The 16,025-nt window shown below is 48.4% G+C and overlaps 1 protein-coding gene across 8 annotated transcripts in view; it reads right to left on the minus strand.

The window, feature by feature from the left end:
• DNM1 (dynamin 1) overlaps positions 1–16,025 on the minus strand; it is a 59,723-nt gene that overhangs the window by 17,084 nt on the left and 26,614 nt on the right. For all 8 annotated transcript variants that reach the window (XR_014887245.1, XR_014887244.1, XR_014887247.1 and 5 more), the window contains exons 11-14: positions 9,063–9,149; positions 8,799–8,869; positions 8,292–8,343; positions 5,612–5,725 (exon numbers count right to left, since the gene is read on the minus strand). Coding sequence is in view for 5 of the 8 variants with exons in the window: in XM_085239204.1 (XP_085095330.1) it covers positions 5,612–5,725; positions 8,292–8,343; positions 8,799–8,869; positions 9,063–9,149 (324 nt within the window). In the remaining 3 variants the exon portion in view is untranslated. The remainder of the gene's footprint in view (positions 1–5,611; positions 5,726–8,291; positions 8,344–8,798; positions 8,870–9,062; positions 9,150–16,025) is intronic.

Below are 16,025 nucleotides of genomic sequence, written 5' to 3' on the forward strand. Positions count from 1 at the left end.
CCATTTCTCACCTGCTCACAAGTACAGAGTCAGATAGCAGCTGAACTCACACGCAGATTTAAGCATGCAGCTTAGTGCAGGGCTGCCTGCACCCCTAGGAAGCCATCACTGCTTGTGTTAGAAAAGATACCAATACTGAGCAGCTTAAGAACCAAAGGGCCTGTAACACCCCAAAGCCCCATCGTGACCTCAGCGAGTCACAGCAGTGGCGTCAGCCTTTGCAAAGGGTGAGTGTGCACTTCTCCCCATGCCTGAGCAGCAGGCAGAGCTGGAACATCCCTGGTGTCGAGTTGGTTGGATGAGGCAGAGCACCGCACATGCGCAACGCATTGCACACCTCCAGGAAAAGGAAAGGCTTGGCTACACGCTTAAGGCCAAAGTGGGAGCTGTGGGTATTTGTATTTTTAGCCACAAATCATAAGCGTCCACCAGCGTGCACAGAAGAGAAGGCGACGCTGGAAGGGAGACACGCGGCAAAAACAAAGACCTCTTTATGCCTGCGGCACCGGGGAGAGAGGGAGCAAACCACATGGGTTAGGGAACATCTGGAATCACTACATGGGAGCCAAGCGCCGCAGAAAGCAACGGCATTCCTCAAGTTTCCATGCGAGGTAGGGAACCTTCCTTTCCCCCGCGCAACCCTACCCTCCAGCCGGCTCACTTCCTGCCAACCTCCGGCCTTCCCAGCAGCCAGCAAGCTCCTCCCTCGAGTCTAGTTAGCTCTCCACTGCCACGTCAATTGAGGCAGAAGGACAGAAGGGAAGCAAGAAGGGAGGGAGCAAAAACCAGAAGAGGGAGGGAGGGAGGCTCTGCAATGCCAGAGATGGTGGGGGGAAAAAAAAGACGGGATGTGGATTGCTCCTGCAGTAGCCGAAGGCGAGCTGCACAGGCAACTGGCCAAGGTGGGTCAAAGGACCCTTTTGAGGACTTGGAAGCAAAGGCCGATCTGGGTTGAGCTCTCCTCCGCACTCCAGGCAAAGGGCCGATCTACAGGACAAGCTGGGCAGGAGGAGCTGAGGGTGCTTGGGGCCTGGGAATCCTCCCCACCCAACTCCACCAGCTGTTCTGCCAGATCTATCAAGGAGAAGAGGAGTTGAATGAAGCAACAAGTTCTGCACACCTGGGCGACAGCCAAAACTTCACATTTCCTCCTAGAATTGCAGTAATTGATTTATTTTTTCTTTTCTCTATAGGAAGGTGCAGAGTACTCTAGGTGGAAACAAGGTACCAGCCTTTGGACACCAGCGCAGGAAGAAGGAGCTTGGAGGCTTGCTCCAAACTGGAAGCATACAGGGAACGAGATCTCTTCTCAGCTGCCAAAAAGAGGATGTTTCTTCCATCTGGACTTGGACATTCCTTCACCCCATCTCTGCCCCCAAAACCCCATCCCAAAGGCAGGGAGGGGAAGGACTAATGAGCTGCTGATAGCCGGAGAGCAGATCACAGAGGCTCCACTCCGTCTGCCCAGTGTTCAGACTACCTGTTCAGGACTACGAGATTGTACAGTAGTCTGCACATTGGTTAGGCTGTGCTGGGATACACCACACACTGCCAGTGCTGCACGGGGACGGCAACACCTGCACGGCAGAGGGACATGCATGGAGAGGGTGGGCTGCGGGGGCAGCTGCATGCAGAGTTCACCCATCCCTCAGCCTGGGAGGATAACAGCACCCTTTGAAGCCACGCTCGATCACTTTTACCTGCCTGCTTACCAGCCTGCTCACATTCTTCTTACTCTTTCTCCACCTCTCCTTCATTCCCTTCTCAGCCATCCATCCTTTCTTTCAGCTTTGTGTACTTGTCCCAGGGATGGCTACGCTGATAGCTTGTTTCACGTGCTAAGCTTTGCCATAAAGTGCAGAGAGAAACAGAAGGGCCTGGTGGAGCAACAACTGCACTGCACTTTGCTACCTGAGAAGGCATGATCGAGCAGAGAAAGGTGAATGGAGAGAGGGGAATTCACATCTTAAAGAATGCTGATGTTTTAAAAAAAGAAAAAAAAACTAAAGGATTGAAAGTTGGAAGTTTGAATGTTCTGGAAGTTGTGTTTGCTTTGATGTTTGTCTGGAAAATAAAAGAGAAACAGTGAGTGAAAGCATAAATGAGGACTCAGTAAGAGAAAAGAGTTTATCCGGGGAAAACTCTTCTTTTGAAGAAAGTAAGTGAATCAAAGAGCTACGCAGATGATGTAAAGATGTTTCACAGAGCAGCTAAGAGTGCTGTGAAAGTAGCAAAGGAAAAACCTCCAAGCAGACCTGCTTGTTAAACGAAATGGGTGCAAACACCAGGATGCAGCTGGATCAGAGGCACCACCTCGTCACCAGTTTGAGGGAATCAGAGCAAAGAAAAGATTCCGACCAGCTAACCTGGGCATCAAGGACACAGATTGGTGGGGCAGAGGTGGGGCAGGCGGGGGCTGCATGCGTGTGCTGCAGGGGAACAACTTCACTATTGATCAATGTATTTATTTCTTAAGTAGAATTGGGTACAAAACACCAAAAAATACAGGATAAGCAGCCAATGGCGGTCAGTGAGGTCATGTTCTTCCCAGAACAAGAGAGTACCTTTGTGCTCCAACCAAAAGAAAGGCACTGAGAGCCCAAGCACAAGTGATGTGAGAGGAACCAACACGATGCATAAAGAATCTGAAGCATCCTCACATATCCAACCTGAAGCCACCAGGAACTCTGCACCCATCCCTCCTGTACACAGACAGGAATCACAAGGCAGCTGCAGTGCATGCAACACATGCACGCACACAGCAAGTAAGGCCATGCTCTTCTCATGTAGTCATCTATTATGCAAATCCCACGTTTCTAGTAGGTGATTTACCTGAGGACAGAAGGTCCATCTGTATCACACGTTCACACAAATTGCCAGAGGAACAGCAGATCTCTCCATCTGCACATGCACTCCTGTGGACACTGACAGAGCAGGGAGTGCGGGGTCCCTCCAGCAGGCAGCAAGCTTTACTGACAGCAACACAGGACTCACTGCATCCTGCCTGCCAGCTCCCCAGCACCACATGCTCTGGCAGTCCCTCTTTTGCATCCAGAGGGAAAGATGAAGTGAGCACTGAGGATTTCACAGGGGATTCAGGCAGCACTATTTGAATAAAGTCCTTGTAGCACATCTGCTACAATGCTTACTGAGCAGCCGGACAGCATGCTGTGGTACTGCTCTGCTCCAGCACTGGGGACTCTGTGGCTTCCCTGAGCAAGGAAACATTCTATATTGCCAGCAGCCAAGGCAGGCTCCTCCCTGCCTCTCCCTCCCACACTGGCCTGCAGTCCCCAGCCCTTGGGAGGTGCAGGTACCACAGGGGGTCACCGGCTCTGGGGGAGGCCAGCTGCCCGTGGGGCAGCTCTGCATAGGGCCCAACATCTGCCTCCCTGAGTGGAGACAGGAAGAAAAACAGAACTCGGGAGCACACAACACACACCACACAAATGCTTTGGCAGTATGGCAGAGTGGGGAGCCAACTTTCCACCCCCGTCTGGCCCCTCTTTCCTTCCCCTCCCATTCCCCAGCACACTCCTTCAAGGCCCCTCCAGAGCATCAGCAGCCATCTCCCCACTAACACGCAACGCCGGGCCCTTTAAGACATTTTAAGTTTCAATTCCTTTCTTCAGAGGCAGAGGAAAAACAAACCAGCTTTGCGGAAAGACTGGTATTTCACTAATGGGGTCCAGATGTCTCCATTCCTCAGACATTGGTCCTGGCTTGCAAAACAGGGCAGGGAGAGGCCATGTCCCCACTCCCCCCAGCTCCCTGCAAGCCGGGCCTTTCCCCTGACCCCACCACACCATGTCACCCCTTGCCTTCCCAGTCCACCTCTCACAACTCTGCCACCAGCAGGACAGAGCCAGCTCCCTCCTCATTTCCTCCAGCCAGCAGTCAGAGCACAAGGAACAGGGAGCACAGGGCTGGGCAAAGCCTCCCCCCTCCTCCCAGAGCTGAAGATCACTGTGTGCAGCCTCTAAAAACATGTGACAATGTTTTAGGAACCGCACAGGACATGAGTCCTCAATCAGTGGGGAAGGAGAAATCCGGGATGGGCACACAGAGGGCCCTGCGCTGCAGCCAGCCCTGCAGGACTGAGGTTTGGGGTGGGAATTCCCATGTTTGGGGCTCTCCAAGCAGCCCCCAAAACACACCGACTTGTAGTTTCACTCAGCTATGGAGCCAGGTGGAAGTTGCTTCACATCTCTCCCTCAGCCGGAGATCAAGGAGCTGAATCTGGGGAAGAATCAAAAGCATGCTTCCCTTTCCCCTCTGCTCCCACTCACTGAGCACAAAGGCTCCTTTCTCAGGAGCTGCTCAGACCTCGTCAGCACTGGCTCTCCTATGTTTATAAGAGACCCAGGCTGGCAGGGAATTGCCTTAATTAGGCAGCCCTACATCTTACCATGGGGAAGGGAAACACTGCAGACCTCCAGTTGCTACTGACCCCCAAGGCTGCACACCCCCAAGAAGGGGGAAGGTCCAACCCCCAATCCCAAGCAACTGGAATCCATTAACAGTTTATGCTACAGTCCTCCCTCCCACTCCGCAGGGGAAGAACAAGGAGTTCTGGTCATCTCCACAATGCAGATGTAGCAGCTGGCTTTGATTAAACTACTTGATGTTTATAACCACTCGATCAGCGTATGTAACCTGGAGGAAAGTGAAGCCTCCCCTAGCAACTCTGAATACAAAGGTCAGGGGTCTTAAAGCAGAGATGCACTGATTTAGCAGAAACATTTAAATGCCTGATTCTTCAAGTATGAAATCGCTGCCTGCTCACGCACAGCAGTGCTATTGCAGTCTCCATGCAGAAGGTGATATTTAGAGGCTGATTCATCACTATATTTGTCATCATTTTCACCTGCTGAGAATGAAACAAACCCACTTATATAAACTAGATAAGAACACGAGCCCAACTACAGCTCCCAGGCACATCACCACATGCCTCAAAACACCTGAGTGACAAAAAAAACAAAAAAAAACACAGCAAAGGACAGAGCAGTTTTTGGGATCAGGAGCCCTGAACACCTCAATGCATAACTGCAGCAAAAGGGCACTTCTCATCTCCCGGCATACAGAGTGGGGCTAACCCTTGTGATCACATCCTTACCAAAACTATCCAGCTAGTTTTCCTCTACCAAAATAATAATCAGAGAAGACAACAATTATCTTTGATTTGCACAAGAAGAAACACTTGACAATTATATATTCACCATGGACAATTCTGTCTACTGACAGAATTATTTCCTGCTGAAGTAGAAAGACACCAATAGCATAGCACTAGAATTCTTAATATTCAAGATCTTCAAGAAAATCGATAGCACAGGACCATATCAATGATATTCCACACATCACCATATTTTGATCAGCAGTGTTCTGACCAAAAGAATTTCAGGAAAATGCATTACTTAGCACACTCAGTGCAGGAACGTAAGACACAGTCTTGCTTCACAAGTTCAACAACTGAGTCCTGGAGGGATCAAGTGCATTTTACCCAAAGTCACAAGGAGCCAGAATCTGAGCTGCCCTCAGCTCCACAGCCCCCGTTGCTATACTCAGAAGAGCCATAGCTTTTTCAAGTTGCAGAGTTGATCTAGCTACTCACCTCATCGTCCTTATACCAGGAGAGGTTCTCTGCTGTCAGGACAAACCAGTACTCCTTGGAGCCACCCTTCATGATCCCAATGTTGTTGATGGTGAGCCAGCCCTTTCGGATGACCTATGAGGTTGGAAGCAGTAAGTGTTAACAAGGGTCCTAAAAGCTTTAGGTGACAGAGGAAAGAGCAGAGGGAACCCCTACACACAGAATCATATGGAAAGACAAGGAACACCGTGCTCTCTGCTGCTGCCAGAAGAGCCCCCCACTCAATTGGCCAGTGAAAACCTTTGCCTCAAAGAGGCTAGGAATAAAAAGGATGCAGGAAGGAACCTGGCTGTGCCTTATACACTCTGTCAAGAGGAAAGAGACACAGGAAGAACTGCATAGAGTGCCTTGTGAGCGGGCACAACCTACAGAAGCATCAGGTCACAGCAACACACCCAGAAAAAAGCATGCCCAGAGAAAAACCAAGTGAGCAGCACACCTTTTGGCACACTGCAGGTAGGGAGTGCCTCACCCAGCTCAGGGGTGGGGGGGAAACAGTTCAAGAGAAAGAGATGGGCAAGCAACTCTGATATAACTGAGTTTTGTGACAAGGAGACATTAAGTATGTGAGAACAAAATGGTGCATCTGGAATTAGTACCCTGGACTTCAGCATACCCATGTATTTGAGTAATCATATTAACAGAGCCATACAAGTTCCTATAGGTTAGTCTGTAGAGAAGCCAGGCTGTTAGTCTCTACGGAACTCCAATTCACCATCTGCTGTTTTAGAGCCTTACACACCAATAATCAAATGCAAGTATGCATCAGCTTAAAGGCATTAACTTCTGTGTCTTGCTGGACCCTTAGCACCCAGATACATCTGCGTGCAATGTGTGTGCACCTCAGTGAATGGGTTGCTTGTTGAAAGTGACCCAGCAAAGAAAAAGAAGCAACTGCACTGCGTATCAGTAAGCTGCACTGTGCGAGCAGCTACCACAGAGCTGCACAATCCTTCAACCTGCATCTCTGAAGTTAAATGTGGGAGTACTGGATCTTCACCTCACTGCCACTGTTAGAACTGGAGACAGTCCTATTCTCTCAACGGACAGGAGGGGGCAGTGAAACAGAACCCCAGATCCCTGGATTGCTGCTTTTCATCTCCACCCACTTGCAGATGTACCAGCAGCTCCAAGATTTTCCTTAGCACACAGCACCTTTATGCCTTGTTGCTGCTTCACGTGGGCCTACTGCCAGCTGCACTCCTTCAGCAGCAGAGGATCTAATTTTCCTATACACTGTTCTCACCTTCCCAGATGCAACATTGATGTTCATTAGCACACCCTACTGAGAGGCCTTCTACTCACCAGGATCTCATCCTGCAAAGGGGAACCATAGCAACAGCAGCAGAGCAGAGAGCAGGAGAGGAGCAAAGAGAGGAGAAATTATTACTAGGAAAGCCGGAGCAGGAGAAGAGAGGCTCAAAAAATAAAAATAAATCGGAACCTGGTGCCAAAACTTATATCCCAGGCAAAAACAAAAGCAATCCCCATCCCAAAACAAAGCCTGCCAAAAGGAAAAGCCCAAGGATTTCACAGGTTGGTGCAGAGCTCGCCCGCTGTGCTCTGGTACAGTCTGCTCTCCAGCAAGGTGCACTGCAGAGCATCAGGCTCAGTACAGCAGCACTGAGATCCCACAAAGCAGATGCTGGCCAGTCCAGCCTGACAGCCTGCCTGCCAGCAGCACTGAAACAGTCTGCATGCGTGCAGGAAAACGTGATCAAACATGTTCAAAGATAATGGATATTAGGAGTAAAGGTTTTTTAAAAGATGACAAAATGAAAGCTTTTGTTTCACTCTCTTTGATGGTATCCCTACAGCACCTCCTAGTCTAGACAGCCTTGTCATTTCCCCAGCAAATCTAGGTTTCATTAGCTCCTTTTTAGTTGCACGTGCAATCCCTACAACTCCTGAAAGAGTAAGTATACTCCACTCCTCCCTTGTGCTTTTTCCCAGTGAGCAAGTTCTCACACAGCCAGTGCAGCAACGGCTATACATCACCCTCTGTCTCCCAGTGCAGAGGGCTGAAGTATTTCCACCGAAGGTTCCCATAAGAGAGACCACAAACTCTCTTGAAATACCTTTGCAGAAAGTAACGGCCACCGGTGGGAAAGATAACTAGGATTCACAAGTCTGTCTTGTAGCAGACCTAGCAGTAATTGGACTGGAAGAGGGAGTTCACCTTATTATTAACTGGCTCAAATGTGAACGCATCTACAAGACCCCAAGCGTTCTGTACTCCCTGACCTCAGCAGAAGAGCTGGCACAGCTAGCGGAGGGGCTGAAACCCCAGGGAGGTATACAACATTGATAGTGATTTCTATCAGAAAATCAAGACCAGACAGCAGGCAGTGAGCTTACTTAGTACTGTACCCCTTCTGATTGTAGGAGACTAGATCTTGATCATCAAACACCCATTTACCTCTAAGACGCTTTCCCTCTGTTGTTGCTACACATTTGGCTCCTTACAACTGTACTGAGCCTAAAAATTCTCCTCCAGATGTAAACAGAGTATAAAATAAAAAAAAAAAAAGCCACAACTTAGAACACTGCTGCATCCAGCCCAGCAATTGTCCACCTGGTAATTCCCAGGTAACAAACATGTCCTTCTTGCAGCAGTGAAGGAGATGGAAACTTGGCCTACCTGGTTGCCAGCTGCCTTCTTCTTGCTCATCTGGCTGCTCCTCTGCTGAGCACTGCAAACAACAGTGGAGACATTCAAAACTCCTCATGCTCTTCTTGATCACCTGCGTTCTGCTCCCACCACATAGCTGTTACAGTGAGTTCACACCCCTCACCACAGGCTTCCAAGCCTTAATAACCCAATCCATCTCCACCTGCACACTCAGCCTTGGTCTACTCATCTTTTCAATCCCACCTGAATCACATTTGGGCCACTAACCCTCCACAGCTTGACACAGCCTTAATGCCCTAACTCCCCCTTCTACTTCATAAGCATCCTTAATCCTCCTCCCCAGAGACTTGGGATGTGGAGTTATTGAAAAGGGAAGCAATACTGAGAGTCAAGCCATACTTCAGGACCACAGCATCTGCACCAGGACCTCTGCAAACCATTTACTGGAACAGCTACAGGACAGAGCCACAGGAAACACATGAAGAGAAGAAGAGACAATAGGGTAATAGTGCTTACTTGGCAAACCCAATGAAATCCTCATGGTTTGTATTCATGTAAGCCAGCTCAATGTCTATTAGAAGCATAACCTGCCAAACAGAGGCACAGACAGAGCAAGACATTCGTTACTGATACCGCGAGCAACCAGGAGCAGACAGAGCCTTGTGCACAGCTCATCTCATCAGCCCTCTGCTGCCAGTTGCCCCATGGCTCAGAGCCCTCTAACCCAGACTGTCCCCCACCCCATGTCATCTTCCCTCTTACATACTCCTGGTCACCCACCTGATCTTTGGTCCTGCCTTCCCTCTCACGGATATGAGTTGTCACAATCCTCTCCATCTCCTCACGCAGATGAGGGTATTGGCTGAGCTGCAGGAGAGAGAAAACACATGCACAAGGGAAAGGGAGGTATAAAGGCAGCGGGGGGAACAGCCCCCTGCACGTAGACATGCACACATACACCCTGCAATCAGTTTATTTTTTAAAGGGGAGTTCTGAAAAGCTGGACTTGCAGACAGATTTTCCAAGTTTCTGAAGGTCTGCTGAAGGCAAACTCAATTCCCTCTTGCTTTGGGCCTCAAAGAATCGTCCTCCTCACTCCTACAGCAACTTCTAAGTAAGACCTGCACCAAAGCCACCATTTCTGGCTCTCATCAGATGTGAACACACATTAGTGTTTGTTGATTCTTTTCTCATTAAACATTGTTCTAGATGTTCAACAGCTCATACATAGATGAATGGCCTGTTGATACAAATAGCTAAATCCTATGGGACATCTCCCAGTTGGGGAGAGAACCAGATTTCAATGCCCATTTGCTGGGGTATTAAGTGAAAGCACTTCTCCAGCAGCATCTGCAGGTAGGGACAGAAGGCCTGGCAGACTGCAAGGAAGGCTGTGCTCTGCTTTGGGCATCCAGGTGCTGCTCTCTGCCTTTGTTGGGCAAGACTCCATAGCTCAGGTCTATATTCACATGATGCCCATCACATGTTTTTTTTCTACATTATTGAGAAGGGAATTAATTCCTGAGTGCACTTTACTATGTTTAGAGAGAAGCATCCAGAGATCATACATGAGAAACCCTTCACAATGAGCACCCTTAGAGCACCCTTAAAGCACCCAGGCTTTCACCCAGTACCTACATTTCTAACAACCAACCACGAAGCCTCAAAACCTTTCAGCAACCCTTGCAGTCAAGAGAGTTGCAGTAGCTTGGAACTGAATTTGAGAACTAGCTTTGAGATTGCCTATTTTCAAATACGGAGCTTGTTTTGAACACCAATGACTTTGCAGAGGCAGGAAAAAAAAAGTCTGAGTCAGCTTCCCCCACCATCACTTTGTCTTGGAAGTGCAAACTGTGTGTTCTCCATGGTCTTTATGGTTCAGGCAGCTGGTTGCTTCATAGATACACACAAGCAAAGCTTCCTGTTTCCTTGGGGGAAAGGAGGGTTGGCAAAGGATAAATAGGAAAGTTATGTCAAACAGAAAAACAGGAAGTTGGAAAATCTCTAAGCAAGTCTCAGCTTTTTTGCTTCAAATGAAAAAAAAAAAAGTCAAACAAAACACATCGACCCTCTCCCTGCCACCCCCACCCCCCACCATTCCAAAGGCAGACAAAGAAAACACATTATGGTTTATTCAGAACCCAGGTCATCCAGCAACATTAATGTGCAAAAATAAATTGACAGCATTAGTCCTCATGCAGCAGCAGATTCTAACCCCAAGCATGCATAGGAGAAGCAAGGGCAGGCAAAGAAAAGTGACACGGACAGGCACAAGAAATCACAGCCACCAAGGAACATGCAATAGGGCATAGAGGGACAAGGAATTATCAGCAGTATGAACAGCACCCAGAAATGCCATGACTCTGAAAGACAGGAGAGCAGGGACCCTTCGAGGGGTTAAGTCTGTCAGCCTGGGATCACATCACAGTTCAAGCAGGTTTTCAATTCTGTTTCAGCTGGATTTTCTTGTCTGATCAAATACAAGCTCACAGCCCTCTTTGAAAACCATTTTGTCCCGATATTTCTTAGCTCCTTTCTCTGCACATTCCAGGTCAATGCCAGCACACTGAAAATCGACCTTCAGCTGAAGGGATGCTGACTTGCAAGGCCTTCCCTGCACTTGTGAGATGCTGCAGTGCAGTCTGGCACAGAAGTTCCTGTTTTTGGAACGACACTGGCTAGGATACTATCCTCCCAAAACTAAGGCTGTGCTTGTACTGTACCAGCTTTTCTGTTGATTTTGGAGCTGCTCTCCATTTAGCCAACTGGAAGAAGCTCAGCATCAGACCGGGCAGAGAATGCCTGTTAATGGCAACCTGTGCTTCAGCCCTCAGCTCTAATAACCTACTGACAATCAGCTGCACATCTCTCTTCAGACAGGAAAGCTGTGCTTCCATCGCACACAAGGAACAGATGGGCTTGCCTACATTCTTTGTTAACACTCTCGTATTATTCCATCTATGCGGCTTTATTAACCACACACAAAGATTTTTTCACCATCTGGGGTGAAATGAAATAATAGCGACAGCACACAAACAACACCACACAATAGTTCAGGACAGCAACAAACCAAGGCTACAGGACTGCTCAGCTAATTCAAAAGGTGTTAGCCCAAGCTGCCTTCCTTTCATGAAGCCTTGCAGGGCTTGGTTCAAAGGTTTGGTTTTGACATCTGAAAGGCAGCATCAATCCACACCACAGTGGGCTGAGTGTTACCTTACAATTAGCATCAGTCCTGAAGTAGCCTTTTCCAGATGCCTCCCCTAATAGGGCATGCTCTCATCCAGGTGAAGCAGCTAAGGCTATAACATGCAAGATAAACACTGTGAATCAGTTAATGCCCCTGTGCAGTGACTAGCCTTTGTCTGAAGCCATCAGAACCCACCTGACATTGGTTGCTAACCAGAAGGGTCTATGGCAGTTTCAGAGATCTGGCTTCCTACCCTCTTTCAGAGTGAGAAGTAGGCAAGATAAGCCTTCTTATCAGACATAGACATTTCTATTTAAATATTATTAAAGCCTTCCTTTCATAGTTTTTTTTTTTTTTCTTTTCCCCCCCAATATTACTATCACTAGATATAGTAATCCAAGCAGTTATTTCTCATAGAGTCACTCATCTCTAACATTTGCTTCTCCAGCCCCTCAGGCTAAATTTTATTACAACCACTAGCTTCCCACAACACCCTACCATCACTTTTTTTTTTTGTTTGTTTTTGCAGGAAATATTTTGGTTGCAACACTTCTGAACGTGTCACCCATGGGTCGTCCACCGCATCATGGGTTAAAACCTACAGAGCTCTGGCTGTCAAGCCACTAACAGTATGACCCAGTAACACAGCTGAGATTCAATAGGTGGTGTTCTCATGATTCTTCTCCCTACAGCATCTACAGAGGACATCTTCTGTCAGATAATAGTGCCAAAGAAGTCAAAGCCATCAAATAAGACCCATGAGAAGAACAGGCTGAAATGGAGCCACTCTGCCTGGCCACAGCTGTTCGCCAACAGCAGCAGTCTTCACAAAATACAGCGGGCAGAGCTCAGGCACAACGATGTCTCCTTAGTGGAGGTGAGCTCCATATTCCTAAGCACAACCAGGCCTCATCACCTTAGTTCCCACACCAACTGAGCTCATATCAGTTCTCTTCCCTTCCTTCCCAATTTGAGGCTGTATGGATGGCGAGTCTGCAAGAACAGAAATGCAATTTTCAAAGGCTTAAAATAACTAGAGAAACAGCTCTTGCAACTCAATTCCCAGAATACGCTACTGCTGTGCCAGACATATTTCTGGCCCCTTGCTCATAAATTTAACACAAATTAATTGCCACATCTGTCCTGATTTTCAGGAGGCACGTGGTGCCCCCTCCTGGACAAAGCTGGCCTGGGAGGCAGACCCACTGCTGCCCCAGCCCTACGCAACGTGCACCTGACACCTATGGCAGTTTCCCTTCAAACTGCCCCAAGGCCTCACCTCGAATGCTTTGCAGTGCAAAAAGGAAAGCGTCCACACTACCTCAACTGAGCACAGTCCATGGAGTGAGGTACCAGCAGGAGAATGATGTAACGGGAGTCATGCATGGAAAAGCTTTTCCCCACCAAGTCTCTTGGGTCAGTATTCTGTTTACTCTGTGCATCTCGTGGAGAATAGCTTGTGCTTCAAGCTTGAACTGATTGTTGTTTTGTGCACGCTCTGTAGGGCAAGGTGAGGCCTGCTGATACTCATGCTGTGGGGGGACATAAGTTTACTCCCTCTGGCTTAGTTCCCCTTCTCCTGCGTAGAATTTTTAGAGAGGGGGTCCCAGCAAAAACAAGTAAGGAGTTCCAAGTATGCAGGGACTGGCACAGTAAAGGGCTTGTTCCACACTGAGCTGAACACCACTGAGACACAGAGAGGAAGAGGGCACAGTACAGAGGAACCACTGGGTCCCAGCCCACGTCTCAGCCACGGAGCCCATCAGCTAATGCCCGCTGCTCCTGATCCACTGCTTCGAACCTGCACTGACGCCTGCAGATGGCTGCTCTCCTTCAGAGCATCTTTTCATCCCTTCTCTCTCCCTAGGTTTGCCATTGGTCCTGTGGTGTGTGCAGAGAATCGGCACAAGTGTGTGTGGGAAGGGGGTGGGCGTTGACCTTTCTTGGTGTTTTTTGTTTCTTTACCTTTTCGCTACACTTTCTGATGGTGGATGTGAGCTCACTCACTACCATATCCACACATTTCAGACTTGGCTCCTTCAACTTCTGCACCTGCTTTTTCACTATGGCTTCAAAAGCGAGGTCAGGCGTGAAGAGACCCGTTCTGCATGGCAGGGGCAGGGTGGGAGGAAGCAACGAGGAAGAAGAGAGCGAAGCAGAGAAAGAGCAGAGGAGGAAGGAAAGAGAAGGAAGGAAAAGGGAAAAGAGAGAAAACAAGGCAAAATGAGAAGTGAGATTTTGGTTCACTCCATTAGCTTACTGAACCAGGTGAGCATTGCTATGGGGCCTGTTCACTGCCAAGTATCAGGAGAGTCTACAGGCAAATGGATGTGGCAGAGGGACGGAGGTGGAAGCAACTGGGCTGGTGAAATGGTGAGCTGTGAAGAGCAAGATGAACGGATGGCAACCCCCAGGGATCAAATAACCTCTTCCTGAAGAAAAGCTTATTCAGATTTTAAGATATAGCTGCTTCCCACAACGAGCCACTGACTCTTTCCTACAGGCTCACCATGCTTCGTTTCCCCTCATCTCAGGCATTCCCCTCCACTTCACACCATGGTTATCCTTTCCATGTTATTCCAGGCCTGCACAGGAGCTAAGCTAAGACTCAAAGGTTTGTCATTTGCATCTTGTGCTGGCAGGAGGACTGAATGGAATGGATATGTCTCAGAGATTCAGATAAAACTTTCCATTTACAGAGCATCGTTTGCCTTACTCACCTTCCTGGCAACAGATAACTCCTCAGTAAGACCAGATGTAGCCAATGCTTAGGAAATACAAACAAGCTACAGGGCATGCACAGCTGTACAAAGCGTGCCTTGCACCAGCCAACCTATGGCACCAGACCCAGTACAGGCCTGCTGAGGTTTATATGGAGGTATTCCATGCCTTGACACTGTATGAAGTGGTCTGTATCCTCAGGGATAGCAAAGCAGAAAGACCACAAAAACTGCAGTTACAAAACACGTAATCTTAACTTGAGACTATTACTGCATCCAAAGATGTTTCTCCAGCACATCTTTAACACTTTATAGCTTCTACCAGGTGCTCTCTGTGACACAATCTCAGTTACTTTTTTAGCACAGCATAATAAGTTCTGAGTGCTTTCAGGGGGATGATGTGCCTTTGACGCAGGAATGAAATCCTGCTATTCCAAAGGTGCAGCTTCTAGCCAAACCTGGGGTGCATTCAGAGCTAATTATAAACACCACTCCATTTAAAATCAGTTATGTACCTCTCTGTATCCCTACAGATAACATCTACAAAACCCCAAGCAACACCACTCTGATAACACTCTTCAACATGCTATAGGACCAACAGTAATCTGCCTTTTAAGCAGCAAAGAGGTTTAGAGTACACCACAGCCCAGCAGCCTCTCAAGCTGTCAGAGCAGCCCATTCAGAGCAAACCCAAGGTACTTCTGGAGCTCTGTTCACACCCTCAGACCTAGCAGCTATTCCTACATGTCCAGCAGCCTGCTAACCCAGCACTGTGTGCACTGCTCTGAAGGCCAGGCTCACAGGTCCTCACACAAACAAAAACCCACACAAACAAACAAACAAAAAAAAAAAATAAAGTCACTGCCTTCACATACCTACGTACCACCTGAATGATGATATTGTTTCCTGAAACAGAAAACTGTAACCATGACTACTAGCACACACAGTAACCAGCACTGCAGTCAGCCAAATTCTTTGCAGTGGGATCGATGCTAAAGTGGAACACTGATCCTCAGCCTTTGCCATTCCCCCTTCACAGTCCTGTGATCTCTTCTTCTCCACCCCCCCATCTCCCAGCCTGCTGTACCCACCACCTGATGAGTGGAGGAACCTGCTGCTGTCAGAACAGTCTCTTCATTATTGGAATCATCAGTAAAGAAGGAACAAAAATGATGAAGAAAAGTGGGAAATGTATGGAAGGGGGCAAACACAGACAGTGAGTGGGAGATTTTGAACAGTAACTGATGGATGAAGAACAATCCAAGAGAAGTTTCAGAGGGCACAAAAAGGAGAGCCCTTCTGATCCAGTTAGCAGGCAACTCTGGATACTTGGCAGCCTGAGGGCCTGTGCTTACCTGTCACCAGGCTCTAATGGCAATTTTCTGGGTGCTCCCCACAGTCACACACCCCAAGAAAGAACAGCAGGACAGAAAAAGAAAGCTCCTCCAGCACACTAGAAACCTGAGCAAACTCCCTGCATCTGCTTTGCTCTTCTAGGCTGTCCCAGGGGGCAAAGAGTGTGTCTGCATGCCTGAGCCCTTCTACAGGAGCTTCGAGCCCTAAGGGCTAGGCATCTCTGCAAGTGATGGCAGCTATCACCACTTGGCACCTCTCCCCACCCTTGCAGGGACAAGGTAGCTCCAGACACTCCTGCAATGCCCATTTACCTGCACTTGAACAGCCCGTGGCGATTCCAGTCTCCAGTGCCCATGCTCCCATCCTAACTCAAATGTCTTTTCACCAGCACCCAGCCCTGGCTGAAGCAGCAAGCCATGGCTGAGAGGAATGGAACATATCTTCCTATCTTGCTGCTTTTCAACCCCAGCTTCAGAA

Source organism: Meleagris gallopavo, chromosome 19 (genome assembly GCF_905368555.1).
Source record: "Meleagris gallopavo chromosome 19, MGAL_WU_HG_1.1, whole genome shotgun sequence".
Lineage (NCBI taxonomy): Eukaryota > Metazoa > Chordata > Aves > Galliformes > Phasianidae > Meleagris > Meleagris gallopavo.